General features: G+C 37.7%; 2 protein-coding genes across 2 annotated transcripts; one reads left to right on the top strand and one right to left on the bottom strand.

The window, feature by feature from the left end:
- The first annotated feature begins 4134 nt into the window (after nucleotides 1-4134).
- LOC306873991 (chromosome transmission fidelity protein 18 homolog) lies at nucleotides 4135-22056 on the top strand. Its single transcript, XM_079423632.1, has 22 exons — nucleotides 4135-4366; nucleotides 4756-4923; nucleotides 5553-5673; nucleotides 5791-6016; nucleotides 6108-6200; nucleotides 6289-6341; nucleotides 6506-6647; nucleotides 6741-6953; nucleotides 7466-7563; nucleotides 7663-7786; nucleotides 7876-8015; nucleotides 8267-8360; nucleotides 8449-8547; nucleotides 8650-8780; nucleotides 9266-9389; nucleotides 9854-10078; nucleotides 10632-10781; nucleotides 11146-11276; nucleotides 18237-18381; nucleotides 19421-19537; nucleotides 20134-20197; nucleotides 20494-22056. Exons 1-22 carry the CDS (start codon nucleotides 4279-4281, stop codon nucleotides 20622-20624), a joined length of 2877 nt encoding a protein of 958 aa, XP_079279758.1. The 5' UTR covers nucleotides 4135-4278; the 3' UTR covers nucleotides 20625-22056.
- Nucleotides 21828-24514, bottom strand: LOC306873992 (uncharacterized protein). The gene has a single exon (XM_079423633.1). It carries the CDS (start codon nucleotides 24487-24489, stop codon nucleotides 23605-23607), a length of 885 nt encoding a protein of 294 aa, XP_079279759.1. The 5' UTR covers nucleotides 24490-24514; the 3' UTR covers nucleotides 21828-23604.
- Between the last annotated feature and the right edge of the window lie 493 nt (nucleotides 24515-25007).

Genomic DNA, 25007 nt, shown 5'->3' with positions numbered 1-25007 from the left:
GACCAATAGCGTCTCGCTGCGCTCAGATGAAAGGCGGAGTTTCGAGAACACTGGATGTCATTTTAAAACACGTGGAACAATAACAGCTCGGCTCTGACAATTGATGACACGTTCTGTCTTTTTTCTTTTACTTTCGAGGTTCAACATAGAATATTCTCTGTTGGCAAAATAAATTTTTCTGCAATTTTAGTGTCTTCGGTTTTATTACTTCATTAAAATTAAGAAATACTACCGAAACATGACTTTTTATGTTCAGTCGTTTTCTCAACATAGTTATTTAAAGTATAAGAATGATGCAGTCTACCTAGCCTGTATAACTAAACAGATTGCAACATACACAGACAAGGCTTAATCTAGTCCCAAATGCATGTTTGAGCTGAAAATATCTTGCTCTGACATATCTTAAATTAGTTCAGTGTCATTGTTCTTTGTCAAGATGCACACCTTAATGTTTTCTTCCAAGGCATTTTTGTAAAGCTGCTTAAATATCTTAATTTAACTAAAGCCCAGTCCTGGGTTAAGCTATGAAACCAAGCCACAGAGTGATAATGTAACCTGGGCTAGCTGTCTCTTTACTTAACTGAATATAAATTATTTGTAGACACATCCATTAAAGCTCTGGCAAAAAATAACAAACATATATATATATATATATATATATATAAATAAAACAAAACAAAAATCATGTACAGGGTGACAAAAAATATCATAATATTATTATGGCCAGCAAATTATGTAAATAAAACATTTAAACCAATTAAATCTGTTTTAATAAAATGTGGTATAACCTCAAAATTTATGAAAATACATTGACATACCATGAGCTTTGCTGCACTCTTGTGCAAGATATCCTTAAAAGGACTCTGATACAGTTTAAAGACACTTTAATTATGTGTGTGTAAAAAAATAGCCTGTGTATGTGTATTAAAAGTTTGCTTATAAAAGAATTGGTGTTTGTCTTTGCACTAAATATATATATATATAATTTAAATATTACCCATTAAGTATTGAATTAATATTTGCTGTTTGGTATGTAATTGATGTACACTCATCAAACAGTAATTTTGAAATTAATGAAACAGAAAATTTATTATTGGCTAATTTTATTATTGTGCGTTTTTGACATAAAATCACAAAGAAGCTATAGAAAGATTATTCGCTCCTAATAATAGTTTTTTTATATTCGCCGATATACGGATGAAGATTTCAGAAATTATTAAACACTCTTTAGTGCATGAACGTATAATAAAATTGAAAAGGTAGGATACGCTTCACGATTACGCGTGTCGTCTTTACGCAAGAGACCTAATTATATACATATTTGGATCAAATGGACAATGCAGTGGTACATGATCTACTGTAGCCTATATATTCAGGTTTTCATACAGGAGATGGAGTGATATATATATGTTGTTGAATTTATATATAAAGTTACATTCAGATATTAACCATATTCAGCCCATCAGACTTACAGTGTAATCATATGGACCATCAATTAATTATTTAATATTTATTTATGCTTTAGTATTCACTATTGGTTGTCATACAGCTACAGAACAGTGTCCTACAAAGCATTTTATAAAGACAAACACAGTACTAAAATTCCAAGGGCCATTTAGCCATCTGAGAAGAAAAAGACAACTTTTTTGTGTACAACAATCTTATTTATTAACAACATTTATTAAAAACATGAACTAGGATGACTCCGGTTGATGACTCTGTTTTAATTGTTGTTCAGTCCTCCTGTCAAAATTCTCCCACTCACTGGTAAAAAAACTAAAGCTGGATAGTTGTAGAAAGAAATTTGTGAATAATGGCAGGATGTCATGTTTGACCACATTTTCCTTTTATAGTATCCTTACAGTACCTTATGCCAATGACAGCTCCTTGCAGAAATTTCTCCTCAGCCTCCAGGATGGACAGATTTTCCACAAAAGCCAGGGCACAGATAATGGACTACCAGAGAAAGAATTGAGATTGATCACACATCCCAAGTAGCCAAGTATCATTTCACATGTTTAGCTTTTTTCAACAATATAATATAATAACCACAAAAACACTGTTTTTAGAGCAATGGTCTCACATTATGGATAAACTATTTGACATTTAAAACAATGTGAATCAGACATAATGCAGAGCTCAGCTAACACACGAGACCAACCTCTGGAAAAAAGTACATTCATGATGAATTTGATGTGGTCATTGTGGGTGTGCTGTCCAGAATTGAAGTCAGGTGAGAGTGGATTGCATCCATCTGCTCCTGATCTTCAGTGTATATCGGCACAGGTGACTCAGAGGAATGCTTGGATGCCACTTTGAATTCTTTTGGCCAATGCCTTGCCTTTCAAATGAAAGAAAACATTATAATTTGCTGACCCCCCAATACGACGACTCAGTAAACATTAAACAGGCAGATTCATAATTACATTTTTTAAATTTCATTTAAATTGTTTGAATGTTGGTTATCAAGAATAGAAATGTAAGTATTGCCATGTGGGAATTTTACTAAGGTGATTATGAAAACAATGACGAGGCATGATTGATTGATGCCTTATGAATATACTGATGATTTATTGCATTTTTCATCTGTGCTGTGTTGCTTCAGTTTGGTCAGTTATTTCCATTGGCTTCAAGGATGAAACAACAAACTGAGATGTTCAGAAACTAGTACACATACTCTGTCTCAAACTGCTCAATAAGACTCTGATTGCAGGAATGTCAAGCTAACAGAAATTGAAATGTTACAGGATTAGTATTCATATCTTATTGTTAGAACTCAATGACCAGCAATAAAGTACAACAACTTTCTAGCAACCTTTTAATGAAGAAAACAGAAAAGCTCAGCTGAGGGAAACTGACTGGAGTGTTCAGCCCGGTGTAGAGGGCATACTGTTGACATTATATGCCATAGGAACGTGGCAGTCGTCCCTTAGCTGTGGACCTAAAGATGTCTCTGTGCTGGTCATCTCCAAACCCAGGCTTTGATGACTATACAGGGAGACTAGAAGGAGGATCTCTCTTCAGAGGGGCTTCTGTATCTATAGGGATGCATATAAAAGTGTTATGACAATCCATTTCACATTTGCATTATCTTTGCCTTATTATATTGGGGTAAAATCACCCTCCGTAAAACCAGCATAAAAAATCAATCCCCCCAAACCACAATGTTTAATAATTACTATACTCTTATGAGCTACACCATGTAAAATCTTACACAGAACACAGATAATGATCTGTGTTCATGCAGGGAACACAAGGGCATCCTTCGTGAAAGCATTATCCTAAAAAACACACATAACACCAATAAAGAATACCTTTTATTTTACTTCTGACTTATGGTAGATGTCAAATAGTATGATTTATGTATTCAATACTCACTGGAGAGTAAGCTAGAGGATTGTGGCAATAACATGCATGGTGGCAGTGTCCATGTCTTTGCCCTGTGAGAGTAAAAGGAAAAATTAAGCAGACTACCACTTGCCATTCAAATATGAAACGAAGAACTAACTTACAGAAGATAAACTACAGCTGATATAAAATAATGTGAAAAAGATTTATACATGTGCTCAAACCTCTTCATAGACGAGTTTAACAGAGATAACAATCAAAATAGCTAGCAAACACACAAAAGTATAAGCTCTTTCTTTAAACAAAGAAAACAAATAGCATAACGTTATGTGCTAATGTTACTACTTACCTGACCCTACTCCTTTTGTGCGCGCGTTCTGGGACATATGCAAAACACGTGCGTTCTAGCGAAATGATTGGATATTTCTGTTTGTCAATGTTTACGTAATCCCCGCCCCCTCAGTTTGTCTGCAAATCAGAAGCAAGGGAAACGAAGGAATGATAGATTTGATGAAAAATCAATTAAAGGCTGTTTATCATGCATATCATTGTTTTAGTGCATGCAGTAATTTCATTATTTCATATAAATTTAATCTATTTTAAATGTGCAATTATAATGCATTTATAAATGATAGTTCAAAAAAAAAATGCAGATGATAGAGTTTTCAAACAGGCTGTTTTCTAATAGAAATGTTAAATTATTGTATTCTCGTTTGTGTATTTAATTTTCCAATTGCCAGAGAAATATTGTCCATCCAGGACTTTTATCAAGCGGATGTAGGTCTTACAACGGAACCGGAAGTACATTTACGTACACAAAAACTTTGCGCGAAAATTTCTATTGTGGATTTTTGTACGCTCTACTACTTGTTTATTCATATGTCAGGTTACCTGTAAATTACCTACCAGAACATTCAAGAGACCGCAAACATGGACGAATATGATGAAATGTACGGGATTGAAGATGATTTTGAACAACAGTTCGCGGATGAATTGGAAGTTATGGCCGAAATGGAGCGTAAGTTAGACAGAGATGTTAATGTCTTTATCTGATGCTATGACTGCTCCTCCTAAATGTATTTAAAGCTAGTTTAGTTTTCTGTGTCATGTCTAAGATATATTCCACGGTATTCTCTGAAGAATAGAATAGAATATATGAATGCCATTGCTCTTGTCTGAAAAGGATCCATGATAATGTCAAGACATTTTGCAGCATATATATATATATATATATATATATATAAGTAAATATAAATGTGAATTCACCAAACATTGTTGAAAATTATTGCTCAATTATTATTTTATATTTGAAGCAATGAGCTATATTGTGTCATTTAATTTTTAACAATCACTTGACAATTAAAACAGTTTGTTCATGAATGTATGAATGTTTCTGTATTTGTATAGGCGAAGATCCTTCAAGTGCAAAAGTGTCCGAGTTTCGCAATAAGAAGCTGATTCCACAGACGTTTGAGGAAGCCATTGTGTCCGGTGATGTGCCATTGAGAAAATCAGTAAATAAACCGTGTCCTGAGAGCATCTCACCTCCAGTATGTGAGGAGCAGGAATCTCTGAGTGAGTGCATTACATTGAATTTGCATGTAATTATATAATAATTCAGAGCTACACTATCATTCAAAAGTTTGATGTCAGTAAGATTTTTTTCTTGGTTTTGAAAGAAGTCTTGTATCCTCACCAAGACTGCATTTAATTGATCAAAAAAAGCAGTAATACTGTGAACATATTATTACAATTTAAAATAACTTTCCTATTTTAATATGTAATTTATTAATGTAATTGCAAAGCTGAATTATTCCAGTCTTCAATGATCCTTCAGAAATCATTCCAGTATGCTGATTTGGGGCTTAAGTAACATTTTATTATTATAATCATCAGTGTTGAAAAGAGTTGTGCTGCATAATATTTTTGTGGAAACCATGAGACGTCTTTTTCAGGATTCTTTGATGAATAGAAAGTTCAAAAGAACAGTAATTATATTTGATTGTAGTCTTTTTTATTTTAAGTTATAGTTTTTATTCCAACTTTTGATCAATTTAGTGCATCGTTGCTGGATAAAAGTATTAATTTCTTCAAAACAAAACAATCTTACCCCAAACATTTGAACGGTAGCGTATACTTCAACTTTGTGAAATTAGTGTATAAAAAGTAATGCAGTGCCTAATGAGTTTTGCGGTTTCTCAAAGCTCCTAAACCTAAGAAAAGGAGACAAGATGTGGCAAAAAAGCTGGAGTTTGGTGTTGAAAATGGTGATGACATCACCCCTCCATCTTCCCCAGAGGTTTACGACAGACCAGCAAGAGATGGGTAAAAGTCTTTGTGCACATCACAGTTAAACTGTACTGCTACATGGAACACATTTCTCATCATAACATTACAGTCATTGATTGTTGAGTGTTAAAGTATGTTTAAATCTTTTTACAGGCCTGGATTTTCTCTGTCGCTGAGTCCAGATAGACCAGCAGCCACAAAAATAACAACCAGTGTGTTAGATATTAGTGAACTGGCTTCATTGCAGGAGTCACCGAAGCGGGTTACCACAGCAAGACGCCATGCCCAGAAACGGCCCCCTGCAATCGGAGATTACATAACAGTCACAGACTCCATGGGGAACAGAGTCTACCTTAACAAGAAAGAGGATGAGGAGAAGGTCTTGGACCCCACCAGCAATTTTAGTTGACAGCTTGCTGGAATAAATTGTGTGAAGCTTATTTATTGATTTTTCGAATCCTTTTTCTCAGGCACCGGACCCTAGAGCCTTCCGTAACTCGCTGAATGGACTAGGACTGTTAGCGGTTCCCATAGAAGTATTGAAAGAACAAATTGCAGAGAGAGTAAGAATATGTGTGCACATGCAAAAAAAAAAAAAAACTAAATGAATGATTTGGAGGAAATCTGTCTGAATTGGTTTTGTTTTTTCAGCGCCATCGGCAAGTGATGGAGGAGTCCCAAAGATTGACAGAGCTCATGAATAGGTGACGTTTTGTTTGTGTTTTTTATTAGTCACTTAGCTTCAGCCCATTTTTCCAAATCTGTTCTAATGAAGAAACAAACTTATTTCATCTTGGAGGGTGAGTTAATTTTCAGCAAATCTCCATATTTGTCTGAACTATCCCTTTTACTCTTAATGACGTTTTAGTGGTATAGATTCAGAGCTTCTTGCAGAAGAGCAGGCAGACTCTGGTGTGGATGGTGATAGTGGGGAAGATGAAGGCTCGTCCTCGCGGCTGTGGGTGGATCAGTTCTCGCCACAGCACTATACTGATCTACTCAGTGATGATGTGAGTCACACTGTTCATTTGAAAACTAACCTAATTGAAGATAAAGGATATTGGCATGAATTTGCATTGTAATATTTACATTTGTCTCTATAGTTTACTAATCGCTGTCTGCTGAAGTGGCTGAAGCTCTGGGACACTGTGGTCTTTGGGCGAGAGAGGAAACCCCGTTCGGCCCCTGCAGACATCAGATCGAATTTCACGAATGCTCAAAACCAGAACCAGTCCCAGCGTTTCAAAACCAAGTCCCAAATTACAGAAGAGATACTAGAGGCTGAGCTCGACCAGTACAAAAGACCTAAATTTAAGGCGAGTAAAACTAAGCAGTCACAACAGATTAAAAATTTTTTTATATTAGGTTTAGATTTGTATGAGACATTATCATACAAATGGTTTACATTTGGAATTATTTAGAAGTTTTAGACTTAATGGTTTTTCAATTGTTTTGTGTAGATTTACTTATAAGATTTATGTATATTTTTATTATTTTTATATATTAAAATATGAAATATATTTATAAATTTTATTGTTAGTATATTTCATATTTTTATAGATTTATAAGCTTATAAATATGTGAAAAGTACTTAAAATTCATGTTTAGATAAGTATTTTGAAGTTTAGGTCACTAAATTTACCAAATTATTTGCCAATTATTTGATTTGATGTTTGAATAGAAAGTGAATAGGTTATTTTCATTGTAAAATATGAACGTAAGCTGTATGATACATTGTTTCGCCATCAGAGAAGTAGTGAATGTAATGCCAAGAGGTGTGTAATTCTTATTATTACCATGTTAAATGTAAGTTGTTCATACTACACAGGTGGCGTTGTTATCAGGTCCTCCTGGACTTGGGAAAACCACACTAGCACACATTATCGCAAAGCATGCTGGTTACAATGTAGTAGAAATCAACGCCAGGTAAGAGGACGCAAGCTCTGATTGTAACGAATCTTGAAGTAGAAGTATCCGCATATAAATGTTGACACTCACAAGCTGATAGCGCTATTTTCTTCTTAGCGATGACCGCAGTGCAGAGCTCTTCCAGAAACGTATTGATACCGCAACACAAATGAAGTCAGTCCTGGGAGCCAATGAAAAGCCCAACTGCCTTATTATAGATGAAATTGATGGAGCTCCTGCTGTAAGACCTGCTTTCAGTTTTATTGTTTACTTTTAATTCAGTGCCTTGTTTAAATGTAGCTGCGTCTCACTTTTTTCTTATTGATTCAGGCTGCTATTAATATCTTATTGGCGACATTGAACCGGAAGGATAGCAGAGAAGGAGAGGAGTCAGGTGTTAATGCCTTGAAAAAGAAAAAAAAGAAGCAATCTGTGCTTCTTAGACCAATCATCTGCATCTGCAATGACCTGTAAGTTCCATGTTTAAGTGGCATAAGTACAAATTTTGGTAGGATTTTAAAAATTAGATTTTTTTCAGTGACCCGTTTAACTTTCAGGAAACATACAAATAATGTCCAACAAAATTTCTGAACATTTGATTTTTGTTGTGCATCACCTTCACAATGTAAATTACAACTGGGAAATCAATACAAAAAATGGTGTATTTTCATGCGAAGAGTTTTACTTTAATAAAAACCTATTTTTTTTTACTCTTTGTCAGGTATGTTCCAGCTCTGAGGCCGCTGAGGCAGCAAGCTTTCCTATTGGCCTTTCCCCAGACTCTGCCCTCCCGCTTAGCTCAAAGACTAGCAGAGGTGACAAGCACATGCACTCACATATCTACAATATGATTTTGTAAATGAATGAATGTGGACCCATGCATGCTGTTGTTTCTGTTTGCAGATCACAAGGCGGCAGGGTATGAAATCAGATAATGGCACTCTGATGGCCTTGTGTGAGAAAACTGACAATGACATCCGTGCTTGCATCAACACCTTACAGGTGAGAGAGATGTGTGCTAAAAAGCATGCCAGAATTAAAAGCATGGGTTTGCTTATGCTAATAGGCTAAAAAATGGATTTGCTCATGTTTGTGTGTGTGCAGTTTTTACACAGTCGTGGACAGAAGCACTTAGATCAGCGCACTGTCAATTCAGTCTCCGTGGGATTGAAAGACCAAAACAAGGGACTTTTCACAGTTTGGCAGGAAATCTTTCAGCTTCCTCGACTGAAAAGGTACTGCAAAACAAAATCTGCAATACTCAAGCACATTTAATTATTTTAATAAAAGCATGATATTTTGTTACTGTTTTAAACAGAATCTTTTAAGTTCTTTAACATTGTTTATTCTTGCATATTTATGACCTCTTATTGATGGAAGGGACTACATGGATTAGTTGTAATATTTGTAATGGTGTATATACGTGTTTTTAAAAATTCACCTGTTTTCACTTGTTTCACGGATTTATTTATTTTTGATTTATTTCTCTATTCAAATAGAATGTATTTGTTATTTCACTTATTTTCATCAGGTTTTTGCGATACAATGTTACTTGAAAATGTTTTCATTCCATTCATATTAAATTTAAAAGAAAAACAAGGGTGGGGGGGTATTTTTTTGTTAGATGTTTTTAAATTTGATGTTTTATTAGATTGTGCCACTAATTACTGCATCCTTCGGTTTATGACCTCTGTAATTGGTTGCTATTGTGGTGATTTAGGAAGCGGATTGGTGGAGATCCTTTTGGTGGTTTTGATGAGGCGGGACCTAAAGATGGCACACAAAGGCTTCAGCACATCTTACATTTGGTCTCATCTAATGGAGAGCATGAGAAACTCACACAGGTAACTCACATGCTCTGCTTTGGGCTTCATTTGAGAAAGAGTACATCTTCTGATTGTGGGTTTTTAATGTATTATTCTAATTTCTTGTATGCTATCTTATAGATTGTGATAGATCCTGTTTTTTATTTGAGCAAGAGTATGAAACACTTGAATCGTGGCCACAAAAAGCATTCAGACACACAAATCACACTTAAAATGCTTTAATTTCTTTGCTTAAGATACCGAAATGTCACAGTAGTTTATCACAAATAAATATGGTCCTGTGTCTGTAATGTTTGACTACCAGAAAGTGTAATTATTTATAGACCTCTAAATATGTTTTGTCACTTAAAACCTCACTAATTTATTTTTGCAATTTTTTCTTTAACTTTCTTTTTCTTCCTTTCAATCAATCTTTCTTTCAATATTCTGCAAAATCCATTTGAAAGTATAAGACAAAAGTATTCACGCTCTCTCTTCCATAGGGCCTGTACGATAACTTCCTCAGCATGAAGCTGAAGGACCCTGGGATGTTGGGTGTGTGCGCAGGTCTTGACTGGATGTGTTTCTCTGACCTGTTGAATGAGTGCGTGTTACACGGACAGAACTATTCGCTCATGCGCTACTTCCCTTTCCTGCCCGCTGCCTTCCACCACCTATATGCGGCAAACTCGGTCCCACGCATCAGTTATCCACACAGTCACTATGAGGTGAGAGAATGCAATAGACAGCGAGAGCACATGCTGTCTGTCCGCACTTATCTGTAATACCCTAATGTCCTGTCCGTTCCCTTTCTACCTTTCATCAAATGAAAGCACTCTGTCCCAGTTACACACTTGACCATAAAACCTCAAAACACAGCCCTCATGTGTCTCCATTGTCTCCATCTTTTTTTAGTTTGAACAAAATTAGTACTTTATTCAGCATGGATTCATTAAAACTGATGAAACGTTACAGTGAAGACATATGCTTATGAACTCCTTTATTTAAAAAGTTAAAGACGCTACAGTCGTGCCCTTTAAGGACAGTCAGTCAACTCAAATGTTCTAGGAAGAAAAGGAAGTAATAATAAAAAAAAAAAGGCCACATTTTTAAGCGCATTCAGATAACTATTCAATCAGAAACACTCTACCACGTAGAGTGTGTCTCTCGGTTTGCTGATATAAGAGGGTGACATCTTTATATAATTATGATAAACTCTTAACATTTATAATTTTTAGTGTAAATGAAAGTGGTAATAAATTAATATAAATTCATTTCTAGGCTTTCACTAAACGTCAGCACACCAAGAACGCCCTGCTTGCCATGTTGAATGAGATCCCACCCGCTGTACAGAGCCGCATTTCTATGAGCAGTCTCTGTTTGGACATCCTCAGCCTTCTCCTGGAGCTCATCTCCCCCAAACTGCGGCCAGTGAGTGATTTTTAAAGTACATTTTACAAGAAAATTGTATATTTTGATTTAAAAATTTAATGTTTGTGTTATGCCACTTCTGTGTAATTATTTGTGAAATTTAATAGCAATTTCTGAAAATCTATTCCAGTGTGCGCGCAAACAAGTTAACAATAACAAATCAGCATATAAGAATGATTTCTGAAGGATCATGTGACACTGAAGACTTGAGTAATGATGCTGAAATTCAGCTTTGTCATCACAGGAATAAATTACATTTTAAAATATATTAAAACAGAAAACAGTTATTTCAAATTGAAATAATATTTCATTGCAATATATTTCAATATTACTGTTTTTTTAATCATGTGATTGTTTCTTACAGGTCAACCCTCAGCTTTACAGCACTAGGGAGAAGCAGCAGCTCTGTGATTTGATTGACACAATGATCAACTATAACCTGACCTATAGACAGGACCGCACACCAGAGGGACAGTACACTTATGTGCTGGAGCCGTGAGTACATGCACATACACAAACAACGTTACCCTGATCTCCAGACTCATTCAACATGTTGTTCTGTTGGCACTTTAGTTATGCAACTCAGACTTCATCACAAGAATACACAGTAACACACACTGCGCTGAGAGATTCTGTATGTGTTTACCTGTTCATCACGATTTATGAGAGATTAGGCTGTGTCTGCAGATTATTGTCTTTCCCTCCCCTACTGTTCCCCTTGTTTTATTTATTATTCTCCGTCCTCTGTTTCACTTTGGCGATTCTCTCAGATGAGAACTTTGTTACATGCCCCATGCATGTATGCCCATGTTCATCACTCAAGTATATAAAAAGACCTACAATCCTCTCTGTGGCTTACCGTGTCCTACCACTCACATTGATTGATGGAAGTGATGCTGATAATGTTCACAAACAAGCTTTGACAGTCATGCGTGGAGCACTTGCTGCTGAACCTTTAAACGTCTGCTTGATGGAGCTAAAGGTGGATAAAAACCAGGAGTGAGAAGATAAGCAAGGGAACAATTTGGGCTATTGGATTGTTTTTCAGACGGTGAGTTCAAGCTGGAACAGAAGAGCATCTCTGTTCATCCTGTACGTCTGCCTCTTATTCATTGAGCATTCAAGTTTTTGCAGTGTTTGTTAGTTTGAATTTCTGTAAAACAGTCTAGCATAGTCTAGTAATGTTTGATCAGTATTAGTTGTTCAGTGGCTGATTCTGATATGGCTAATGTCTAATGAAATGTTGATGGTACATCCACTACTGTTCAAACAGTTTGGGTTAAAAAAAAAAAAAAAAAAAAAAAAAAAAAAACTCTCTTATGCTCACCAAGGTGGCATGTACAGGTATTTGATCAAAAAATAATAATATTGTAAAATACTAAGCTGATTTCTATTTTTATATATTTAAATATTTTATTAATTCCTGCTGAATTTTCAGCAGCCATTACTCCAGTCTTCAGTGTCGCATGACATTGTGTTGTTTAAAAGTTTTGTGAAAACCATGATGCATTTTTTCAGGATTCCTAATGCAATTAATACATCCTTTCTGAATAAAAGTTCTTTACTGTTCATTTATTACTGTTTTTAGTAAAAAATTTACACTAAATTTAATAGTATGTAATAGAGTAATATTTACTTAATTCTTTGCTGTAGAGATTTCTGTCAACATTATTATTATTTGTTTTTTTGTTATGACCCCAGAATCAGTGTTTTGCATTGAAACAGACAGTTCAAAATAACAGCTTTTTGGAATAATATTGAATAAAAATTAATCCATCCCTACTAGTCTAGATCAGATAGGGAGATATAATCTAGACGCATAACATTTTTCAGAAGTTTCTTATTGATATACACGTGTGTTTGTGTTCTCTCTGTGATTGGTGCGGTAGAATCATGCAGCAGTCGTTCCTGCAGGCCCGCTGCAAGGAGACTGTGGTGACCTCTGATTGGGGGATTCCACTGCTGGTCGCCCTGTTGCTACTTCTGCTTGTTTATGCCTTCCTGTATCTTCCCGCCATCTCTTATCAAGCTCTGCTTCAGAAAGCGCTGAGTAACCACACTGAAGCCATGCCACTCGAAAATAACAAGACGGACTGAGGACTGTACTATTCCCATGCCAAATGTTGAATGACCATGAAAGCTAACTGCATTTTCATTGCATTGAGGAGAAATGGTTCAGCATTATAAACCAGCTTCCATTAGAGGAGACCTGCATGGAAGAAACGATCACTTCTTGCTTTTGTAATTATTGTGATATTTTGACAGACCATGTTGTCAATTTAATCCAAATCTTTATTGCTCAATCCTGCCAATACACAGAAAACATTTCCATATATGTGAAATTGTTTTTGATGTTCAAATGGGAGATGCAATGGCATATCAGCAGCATAGAGATGTTGAAGTATCTGGAATTTATCCAGCTTTCACTGGCAACCTTTCATTGCTGTCTTGTTCTCTAGAAATGGAAGAACCATTTGATTTTAGTGTCAAAACAGCAATAACATATACAGTGACTATAGAAAGTCTTCATACACCTTAATATTTTTCACATTTCGTTATGTTAAACTGCTATAAATGACTTCCACCCCCCCCCCCCCCCCCCCCCACACACACAAATCTACACCCCACTCACCATAATGACGAAGTCAAAACTGGATTTATCCCAAATTTATTAAAAAGGAAACACAGATAAAATGACATTGCACAAGTCTTCATACCCTTTGCTTTGACACTTGAAATTTAGATTAGGAGCATTCCAGTTTTACTGGATCGTTTTTGAGATGTTTCTATGGAGATATTTCTGGATTTAACCTGTGGCAAATTCAGTTGATTGGACATGATTTGGAAAGGCACACACACCTGTCTATATAAAGTTTAACAGCTGAAATGGATATCAGAGCAAAAACTAAGCCATGAGGTCAAAGGAATGGCCTGCAGAGCTGAGAAACAGGATTGTGTTGAGACAGATCTGGGGAAGACTACAAAACATTTTTGCTGTGTTGAAGGTTCACAGGAGCATTTGGCCTCCATAATCCTTAATGGATGAAGTTTGAAACAATCAGAACTCTTCCTAGGTCTAGCCTCCTGGCCAAACTGAGCAATCGAAGGAGAAGGGTCTTGGTTAGAGAGGTGATCAAGACACTGATGGTCACACTGTTTGAGCTCCATGATCTTATATGGAGATGGGAGAAACTTACAGAAGGACAAACATCACTGTGACACTCCACCAATCGGCTTGATGGCAAAGTGACTAAACTCAAGCTTCTCCTCAGTAAAGATACATGAAACCATGATTGGAAACTTCACAAAAATACACCCAAATAACTCTATGAAAAAAAAGATTCTCTGGTCTGATGAACCTAAATTCCTTATTCGTGTCTGAGGGAAACCAAGCACCGCTTATTACCTGCATAATACCATCCCAACGGTGAAGCATGGTGGCGGCAGCATCATGCAGTGGTGGTGTTTTTCAGCGGCAGGGCCTGAAGTGGAAGTGATCAGAGGAGACGGAAAGCTGAATGCAGTTAAATACAGAGATATCCTTAATGAAAACCTGTTTCAGAGCGCTCAGAACCTCAGATTGGGCTGAAAGTTCACCTTCCAACATGACAATCACCCTCCGCACACAGCCAAGACAATGCAGGAGTGGCTTAGGGACGACTCTATGAACGTCCTCGAGTGGCCCAGCCAGAGCTGGGACTTGGAACCAATCAGACATCTTTGGAGAAACCTATAAATGGCTGTCCACCGATGGTCCTCAGCCAACATGACAGATCTTGAGGTGATCTAAAGAGAAGGATGTCAAAAAAAAACAAATGCAGATGTGCAAAGCTTGTTGCATCATACCCAAAAAGACCTGAGGCTTCAATTGTTGCCAAAGTGCTTTAAGTTTTGAGTTAAGGGTATGAAGACTTGTGCAATGTCATTTTTTCAGTGTTTCTTTTTTAATAAATTTGCAAAGTTGTGATAAATCCGGTTTTTGCTTTTTCATTATAGTGAGTAGGGTGTAGATTTATGTTGGGGGGAAAAAGTAATTTAAAGCAGTCTAACATAATAACGCAACATAACAAAATGTGAAAAAAATGAAGGGGTATGAAGACTTTCTATAGGCACTGTATATATGGGAACGAACAAACATGTGCAGCATGTTTTTTTTTTGTCTGTCCTAGAGAAATGACTTTGTGTACGTGACCAGGAATACCCTGCACAACTAATCCTGCTTTTGGATTTTCATCTGCTTGTGTGTATTGCACATATTGTTTAATTTGCTTCTATTCCTGGAAGAGTGTTTTACCTTCTGAGTAAGACGGATTATTTAGCTCACCCGCTTTCCACTCTTTAAACCATCTCATCTTCATTTATATCCCTCCTTGTTAGATTCCCTTGTTTGGGTTCTCATTGGAGTAGTGCCCAATAATAAAATGTTATTTAACGGTTTGTGCTGTCATTATATTTAGCTGTTTTCATGGACTACTTGAACATGGCCGCTTCGGTTTGTTGCTCCTTGGTACTTTTTCTGTTTTTGTTTGTTTGTCCTGTCTTAAGCAAAGTTTTTCCGATCAGCTTCACTAGAAACTAACTCTTGGACATAAGAAATAGCACACCAGATAACCTTTTGCTGACGTTTGAACATTCGGACGTTTTACTGGACATTTTAGTTGTAGGAGCTGTGTCTCTATACAAGCACTCCAGGCGAGGGAAGCGCGCTGGTGCGCTCGTGAAATCCAGACAGCGCGGTTTAAGGACTCCGCTGCCGAGTATTCACCTGGCGAATCTCCGCTCCCTTGCAAATAAATCAGACTAACTACAACTCCTCACCCGCACAAAAAATTACTTTTTAAACTCTTCTGCGCTTTGTTTCACGGAAACTTGGCTGAACGGATCTATCCCGGACAGCGCGCTACATCTAGATGGATTCCAGCTATTCAGAGCAGACGACATCACTGAGTCGTCGGGGAAAACGAGAGGCGGTGGATTATGTTTTTATATCAATGAAGGCTGGTGTACAGATGTGACAGTTTTAAAGAAGACGTGTTGCCCAAATCTGGAAGCTCTCTTTATTAACTGCAAGCCTCTTTTATTCTGGTGAGTGTGTACAGTCCTCCTGACGCGCGCGTGAGCACCGCGCTAGAACTGTTACCCGGACTCTTTCGTTATCATTCTCGGTGATTTGAATAAAGCTAATCTCACCCACGAACGGCCTAAATAGACAACACATCACATGCCCCACCAGGGACAGCAATATACTGGACCATTGCTACACTGTTTTAAAGGATGCGTATCACTCTGTCCCCCGTGCAGCACTGGGAATCTCGGATCACTGTTTGGTTCATCTTCTACCAGCCTACAGGCAGAAACTTAAATCTGCTAAGCCTGTAGAAAAAACTGTAAAGAGATGGACTGTTGAAGCTTGAAGCAGAGCAGGATTTACAGGCCTGCTTCAAACTTACTGATTGGAGTGTTTTTGAGGCTGCAGCTACTGATCTGGATGAGCTCACCGACACCGTGACGTCCTACTTTGGTTTCTGTGAGGACGTGTGTACCCACCAGAACTTACTTAACATTTAACAACAACAAACCTTGGTTCAGTACAAAACTCAAACGGCTTCGCCAGGCCAAAGAGGATGCTCACAGGAGTGGGAACAAAGCCTTGTACAAACAGTCTAAATACACACTGAATAGAGAGATAATAGTGGCGAAGAAAAACTACTCTGAATAGCTAAAAAAAAACGCTTTCAAGCAACGACTCTACATCAGTGTGGAAAGACCTGAAAGCCATCACCAGTTACAAGACCCCTCCCCCAGCACCGAGGCCAATCAACAACTGGCTGAAGACTTGGAACAAGTTTTATTGCAGATTTGAAATACAAAAGTCTGCTCTGACAACCCACACCCACTCTGACCATCTCACAACACAGCCATCGACACCTTCCCCCTCCCTCCCCCCTACTGTTTCTCAGCCTGTAATCAAGATCTGTGAAGATGTAAGCAAAGTATTCAGGAAACAGAAGATAAGGAAAGCCAAAGGCTCAGACGGTGTCTCTCCAGCCTGCCTCAAAGCCTGTGTTGTCCAGCTATCATCCATCTTCACATTGATCTTCAACAGCTCACTGGAGCTGTGTGAAGTCCCCTCCTGCTTCAAATGCTCTACCATCATCCCTGTACCCAAGAAACCAAAAATCACAGGACTTAATGACTACAGACCTGTTGCTTTAACGTCTGTGGTGATGAAGTCATTTGAGAGGCTTGTGTTGGCTCACCTGAAGGACTTTACTGGTCCCTTGCTGGACCCCCTGCAGTTTGCCTACAGAGCAAACAGGTCTGTGGATGATGCAGTCAACATGGGACTGCACTTCATCCTCCAACATCTGGACAAACCAGGGACTTATGCAAGCATCCTGTTTGTGGACTTCAGCTCCGCCTTCAACACCATCATCCCGGACACCCTTCAGAATAAACTGACACAGCTCTCCGTCCCCACCTCCGTCTGTCAGTGGATCATCAGCTTCCTGACAGACAGGCAGCAGCTAGTGAGGCCGGGAAAACTCACATCCAACACCCACACCATCAGCACTGGAGCTCCTCAGGGCTGCGTTCTCTCCCCACTGCTCTTCTCCCTCTACACGAACGACTGCACATCTAAAGACCCCTCTGTCAAACTTCTGAAGTTTGCAGATGACACTACAGTCATCGGACTCTTCCAGGACGGTGACGAGTCTGCTTACAGACAGGAGGTTGATCAGCTAGCTGTCTGGTGCAGTCACAACAACCTGGAGCTCAACACGCTTAAAACTGTAGAGATGATAGTGGACTTCAAGAGAAAACCCCCTGCTCTCCCCCCACTCACCATCATGAACAGCACTGTGACTGCAGTGGAGTCATTCAGGTTCCTGGGCGCCACCATCTCCCAGGACCTGAAGTGGGATACTCCCATCGACTCCATCGTGAAAAAGGCTCAGCAGAGATTGTACTTTCTTCGTCAACTGAAAAAGTTCCGATCTCTGTGCACTAGAACATCTAGGCATAAAAACAGTTTTTTCCCCCATGCCATCTCCAGCCTAAACAACTAACACAGGAATTACCTGTTCTGTAATTCATGCCTGTAACTCATTCCCCATCTCTAATTATTGACTCCCTTCCTAGTACTTTGTAAATATATATGCATATTTTTCTAAACAGCTGTATATATAGAGTAAATGAGGCACAAATCTGTACATAAATCTTCTGTTCCAGATTCTTACACACTATTATTATTATTGTTAAGTCTTATTTAAATGTTTCTGTTCTCATGTCAGATATGTATGTATGTATGTATGTATGTATGTATGCATACATGTATGTACCAGAGCTTCTTAAAACCCATAACAAATTCCTTGTGTGTTTGCGCACACTTGGCGAATAAAGCTGATTCTTATTCTGATTGTTGTACATTAAATGACCTGTGTGTTTCCACAGCAATGTAGAAGATGTGGTGCATTTTCTGGGTTTGCCTCCCCGGAGGCAGTTAACCTATCAGGTGAAGCAGCTGATTGCCAGGGAGACAGAACTGGAGAGGATGAGGAGGGTGGAGAAAGCCCAGCAGAAACGAAACCCACACAAGGTAAAATTCACACGCAGCCTGTGCACAAATATGCACTTTTACATAATAATATAAATAATATTTATTAATATAATATTATTATAAATATTTATAAATTACATAATATATTAAAGGGGTCATATGATGCTTTTTTTAACTATCATTATTTTGTGTATGTGGTGTAACAGTGTTGACATGCTTTAATTGTCAAAAAAACACAATTTTTAAAATACTGTACGTTACTGTAAGTCCTCTATGCCCCGCCCCTCTCAAACACTTAGTTTTCTACAAAGTCCCTCCTTCCAACAAGCACAGTCTACTCTGATTGGCCAATTGGCACAGTGCATTGTGATTGGCCGAACACCACAAGCCGCATCGGAAATGTAACGCCCCTTTCCATAATCGCGAGCTTCATCTTTCAAAATTAAAGTAATGGTTAATAATGTAGTTAGTTTTACCATCAGTTCAAGCCTGAGAGGGGAACAGAGTCGCGTGACAGACACAGTGATGATGCTCGTATGTGTTTGCAAACAAGCCGCAATTAAGACTATTTCTGATGGGCTGTACACTCCGCTGTGATGTGACCATCTCTCTCTCTCTCTCTCTCTCTCTCTCTCTCTCTCTCTCTCTCACACACACACACAAACCGTGATTAAGATAGCTGATGTGCTGAGATGTGACCCTGTCTCTCTCACTCTCACACACACACACACACACAACGTGCAAAACTCCACATTTGAACAGTCAATAGCAAAAACGTAAACTAATAACAAAACATACAGTCGCTGATTCAGAAGCGCCAGATTGTCATAGCAAGTCTGATTTTTTGTGAAGTTGGACTAACAGAGCTATATACTATAATTGTATCTTGACTTCATCTAGTATGGACACTAGACAGTAGTGAAAGACATGTATTTAATCCTTTATGTATTGTCATGTATACTTGGACAGATGTTAAGTCCCAACAAAGGTTACAACTATGCAACGTATAATATGCAGAGCTGTAGACAATCGTAAACCGGATTGTGCAGATTGCAAAGTATTTGTTCTGTGTGTTCAGACAGAGGCAGTTAATAAGGTGCCAGAGGAGAAGAAAACAGAAGTGAAGAAACAAACAAGCAGGAACCATCAGCAGAGGCTGGAGAACATTGTTAAACAGACTGTGGTGGAAAGCAGGGTAAAGCATCTATATTAAACCACCTTAAATCCTTTACATCTGTCCTTAAACCTCCTATACTCATAAAAATCCCATTTTAAAATGTATTTTCCTTAAGTGCAGTCCATCATTGAATATTACCATAGAAAATTCAATACTGGAATTGGTGATTCACAACTTCGTTCTGGCATTGTTTGAAACTGTTTTATGACTTGTCAGTTTTGTATTATTGCAGATAATATTTACAATTTATAAAAATTAAAAAAATGATAAAAGTAAATATTATATGCATTAAAAAACTGATTGCAAATGTGCCAAAAACCATGCAATAATATTTACAAATTGCAGTGCTAGTTATAGATTGATTGTAACCTAATTTAAAATGCCAAACCTGAGAGATGTTTGTTTTTGCTTAGAAGTATTTAGTAAATTCTCCCCTTTATCCATTTTACAGTGATTCTGTGTCACCATGTTATATGATTATTCTCACACTGGCTCTCTTTGCATATGCTTGACTTATGCTTCATAATAGTCCAAGATTAATTGGGTTAATAGTGGACCAGGGTCGAAGTGCTCACACGTGATGACTCGTTTATTTATCCTTTCCATGTTTATAGCCTGAATTGGATTTCTTTGGACGAGCCATTGCACCCAAGGAGAAGCCTGTGGTCACCACGACAAGTGTGTTATTTGTGTATATGTATAAATGTATCCAGTCCTGGAGAGCCGCAGCCCTGCAGAGTTCAGCTCCAACCCTAATAAAAACTCACCTGCCTGTAGCTTCCTAGTAACCCTTCAGACCTTGATTAGCTTGTTCAGGTGTGTTTGATTAGGGTTGAAGCAGAACTCTGCAGGGCTGCGGCTCTCCAGGACCGACGTTCGCCACTCCTGATATATGCGTTTCATACTCTTGTGCAATAAATCACAGTACAGGTCTTCTGCATAACTTAAAAATGAACTGATCTCACTTTCTGCAGGGGAAGATGGCAAAGGAGCTGGAGTGGTGCATATCGGTAAAGCCGTGGGTAACAGTGACGTATGGTTTCGTTTCAATGAAGGTGTGTCTAATGCAGTGCGCAGAAACATTTACATTCGGGAGTTACTTTAAAGTGATATGAGTAAGAAAGAGGATGAAGCCCATGTTAATTTACCATCTTAAATCAATACATGAAAAATCACAAATGTTCTAAACCTTGTACTGTAAAGTTAAAAACACAAGCATCTACAATCTGTAAAAAAAAAAAAAGCACTGGTTCCTCTTTGTTTTTTTATTGTGTTCATGTATATTTGTCTTACACTTTTATAAATACATGTTTTCACTAAATAACAACAGTTTTTTTATTTTATTTCATAACGTCGTGGCATGATAAGCGTAAACAAGAAAGCAGATTGCTGATTTGCATGTTTGTTCATCCTAGTCAAAGTTGGGCAGTGTAACCATGACCGTGGGTGGAGTCACTTCTGCTGCCATAGTGATTATATTATATATGCACTATATTATAACACATTTACTTGACTCCACCCACGGGTTGTCCTTCAGTACATCTGGATTCAGAAATGGATCCTCGTTCATTTTCTCCTCGATCCATTTAATTAACCTGGAAATAAATGGATAATAGGAGAATAGAACTTAACGCAGACTTATTATTTACTTAATTTATTTCACTAAACTTGGAACTTCACAAATCAAAATACATACTTAAATTATTATAATTGTTAATATTTTCACAACAGATGTATTCATATTTTTATACACAATGGTTTGCATTTAAATATGAATATTATCTATACAGATAAAAAAATCAATTGTGCATTTAAAAAAAAAAAAGATAATTATTATTTTTATGTATTTATTTTTAATTTCTTCACAATTTTATGACAATTGTTAAAGGTTTACAAACCCCTAGTTGGAAATCACTGGTTTGAAACAAACCAAAGCAGTAGACCTTTTACGTTTGAAACTCACTCGGGAATCGAGACGGATGTTTTCTCTCTGTTAAACTGGAGCTGCTGCTTCAGACTGTCCACATGATTCTTCATCTGAGTCTCATCCAGCTCATCCATCTGAAATACCATCCATCATGTTTGTTTTAATGTTACGTCAAAGTCTCAAAGCTGAATTATCTTTAAATTATAGCTAGGTAATTTTATTTCAATATAAAATATACAATTGGCTTACCTTGCTAAGGTGAAGTTAAGTAGCTTATAAGTGAAGTGAAAGGATTGTCAGGAGTCCTCCAGCAAATAGCTTGAGTTTGAATGCTTTGTTCCACTTAAGAGGAGGGTGTTTGGTTTTTTTCCTTTTGTAAATTTCTGGGTTACACAAAGGAGATTGAGATACACACCTATTTTTGAGGTTATGCAGCATTCAAAGTACTTTGTTAATCAAATTCTTTCTCTGCATCGTGAGTTGTAATGGGAGGGATGTTTAGCTCATTGGATTCTATTCATCTATGTAAAATGCATGCAAAACTTCCTATTTGGCTTCAAATATTCCTTTCTAGTCTTTGCCAGAGAAAATAATCTTCAGAATGAATGTTGTGGTGATATCACGAGACTACTTGTTGTTTTTTCATACAGTAGTAACTTGATAACATCCATAAATGTTATTTAAATGTCCCCCAAAGTCATAATCAAGTCAGTGTGTTTGCCAAAAAATTATATTTTATGATTTCTTTAATTGAATTATAGTTTTAGCATTTAAACGGTAACTTTTACAGCAGTTGTCTTGCTTTTGACACTTGATTCTAACATTAAGCTACCATTCAAGGGTCAGTGTGATTTTATTGAATATTACCATCACAGGAATAATTTGCATTTTAAAATATAGTGTAAAAACTTATTTTCTATTGTAATAATATTGCAAAATATAACTGTTTTTACTGTATTTTAGTAAATGTTGTCTAAAGCAACTTGCAACGGGGAAAAAGTTGGAGTAGCTCTTAGCTCTACTTCCTATCATGTCTACTTGGGATTGATGCATTAGTAGAACCATAACCACCGGTGCCCAGCCGTGTTTGCTGTTTGGTTAAAAGTGAAGGCACCTGTCTGTTAATGAGATCAGGAAGTGCTACGAGTGAGCGATGTTGTTAGTTGCTAAGTCTGTCTAAACCATGTCCCTTAAGCCACTTATAGTAACACAGCAAATATATCTCTGAGTCATGTGTGCTCTTCGACTGAGTTAAGGCTTGATGTATTCTTACAGACCGCAATGAATGGTGGTATGATGCAAATTATCTTTTTGTTTTATTCTATTTAATGCTTTATAGACAGTGTTTTTAAATTAATGCATTAAAAAAAATCCCCATAAAAATTTAAAGTGTGCAAATCTATTTTCAAGAGAAAATTTGCAATACAATTAAAAAATATATACATAACATTGTGAGGTTGCATATATCACTTAAACTCTGTATAATTTAGAGGTCAGATCACACCCAAAACAGTTCCTTCCATTGTGAACCAATAGCCAAAATGTGAAAAATCTAACACTGATTTAGTTATGGTTGTCCACTTAAGAATTACTGCAAAGTTTGTCCAGAACTCCCTAAAATACCACAAGAATGGCGATAGACTGATATGTTACCCAGACCAATGACTTCATGACATCATGCATTTGGCAGATGATTCTATCCATAGATTTAAGCAATGCATTTTATTTTTAATTCATGCATTCACTGGGAATCAAACCTATGACCTTGGCTGTTAGTGCATGCACTTTTGAAGCAACGCAAAGGCTATATTCCACAACATCAGCCAATTATTCTGTCCATTAAACGGACATTTATTTTTCTATGCGTCAGGTCTAAAATATACCAGTAGCCTTGACAACAAATTATGTTTTCACTGTCATTGTGAAATGTAAACATCGGATGTTCAAATTTGTTTAAAATAGATGTTGCAATTATATTTACATCTATTTCTGCCATTAAACTTTAAGTAATAAATTGTATCTATCAGCCATAAGGCACCCAGCTCTTCAGTTGCTGGGATCGACATCAGCCATTGCAGGACCAATATCGGCCAACCACTACTCAAGTACCACCTTTCTCAAGTCAGCACAAGTAACAGGACAAGGAGCGTCTGATCTGTTAGATGCTCTTCTGGCTGATTTTGTCCACTCTACCCAGGACTGTAGCTCCAGCAGCATTCTCCACCCCTCGCAACCATTCAGAACATTTCAGAAGAACGCTCTGATCCACACTCTGTTCAGCTTCCTCATATTCCACGTCATCATATCGGTGATGCTCATTTAGAAGAGAGATCTTCACCAGTGGGATGTTGGATCGAGAACCTGGCTTGGCAGGCAGACAGTTTTTCTGGTGCGGTGTCGTTACAGTGCCACGGACGGCATGGAGCTGCTTCTCACGGCTACGTTTCTGCAGGAGCAAGGTGGCCTCAGGAGTCAAGTTGAGAGAGAAGTTAGATTCACTATTCAGTCCATGGCCTGATCCCGATGAAGCCTGTGGACTACAAGAGTTTGAGGGAATATTTGTTGCTGAAACACTGACAGGAAACAACATCTTGCTAGAGGATTTCACTGAGGAGGTTGTTGCCAAATTGGTTGTGTAGGTACTATTGCCAGAAGTACTTTTAGAAGAAGTTGGGGTCGAGGAACCTGAAGGATCAGCAGGTCTTGGAGTCGTAATCCAAGTGCTTTTACCCTCCATCCTCAAGCCAGAATGGCCTCGACTGGTGGGCAGCTTGCTTTTGTGTGGCGTGGTCTTCTTGAGCTGGTCCTTCACAGAACTTTTCTCCTCCGCGGTCTTGACCAGAATGACAGGCGATGGTCCTGAAAGTTTCTCTTTGCCCGAGCTGGGAAGACTCCGTGGTCTTTTTACAGGCGGGAAAGGCATCTTCACCAGGTAGAGCAGCACGTAGGACAAGAATTCGGTTTTGGAGGTGTAGCAAGACAGAAAAGGGACTTGATCTTTTGCATGTTTAGGGCTACCGGTTATTTCCAGAGCCCCCAACATCCACTTCTTTCTTCAGACAGCCACTGCAGAAATAGCATGCAGGAATAGTTTAGCTCTTTATAGGGTGTTGGGAAAGGGGCTTGGCAAAGGCACGATGTGCGGATCCTCTGGAGAAGGTAAGCCTAATAACACGTGCAGTTTAGAGTTGCATAACGGACTGAGATGTAAACATTCACTGCAGTAGTTGCACTCTTGCTGAACTGTGAGGTTGTTAGGGTAATAATGCATATGAGAGTTGATTGATTTACAAAGCCTCTTTTTCCCCAAACAGTCTTAGACACATTGATTAAACCCAATTTTTGTGATAAAAATTATTGCCTTGGCATTGTAGTTTCAAATAGGCCTACATAATCCCTGCATAACTGACTGCAATAAAGGATGTGTATTGTTGTCTGTACTTTGCAATTTAAGATTAAAAAGACAGGCCTAGAGTTCTGTATGTTACTGTAAATCAAAGTGCTTGTCAAGCGTTAGTAAGTGTATCTGATCCACACGTGTCTTAAGCGTTTTCCCAATTA

The sequence above is a fragment of the Barbus barbus genome (genome assembly GCF_936440315.1).
Source record: "Barbus barbus genome assembly, chromosome: 8".
Taxonomy (NCBI): Eukaryota; Metazoa; Chordata; class Actinopteri; order Cypriniformes; family Cyprinidae; genus Barbus; species Barbus barbus.
The sequence above is the reverse complement of the archived record's forward strand: the minus strand, read 5'-3'. Positions and strand labels throughout refer to the sequence as shown.

What these genes read in the sequence shown, in the direction of transcription:
- LOC306873991 (XM_079423632.1), top strand. Translation starts at nt 4,279, where the DNA reads ATGGACGAATATGATGAAATGTACGGGATTGAAGATGATTTTGAACAA. An exon ending in ATCTGCATCTGCAATGACCT is followed by an intron (nt 8,016 to 8,266) that starts GTAAGTTCCATG and finishes ACTCTTTGTCAG; the next exon opens with GTATGTTCCAGCTCTGAGGC. An exon ending in TAGCTCAAAGACTAGCAGAG is followed by an intron (nt 8,361 to 8,448) that starts GTGACAAGCACA and finishes TTCTGTTTGCAG; the next exon opens with ATCACAAGGCGGCAGGGTAT.
- LOC306873992 (XM_079423633.1), bottom strand. Translation starts at nt 24,489, where the DNA reads ATGTTGGGGGCTCTGGAAATAACCGGTAGCCCTAAACATGCAAAAGAT.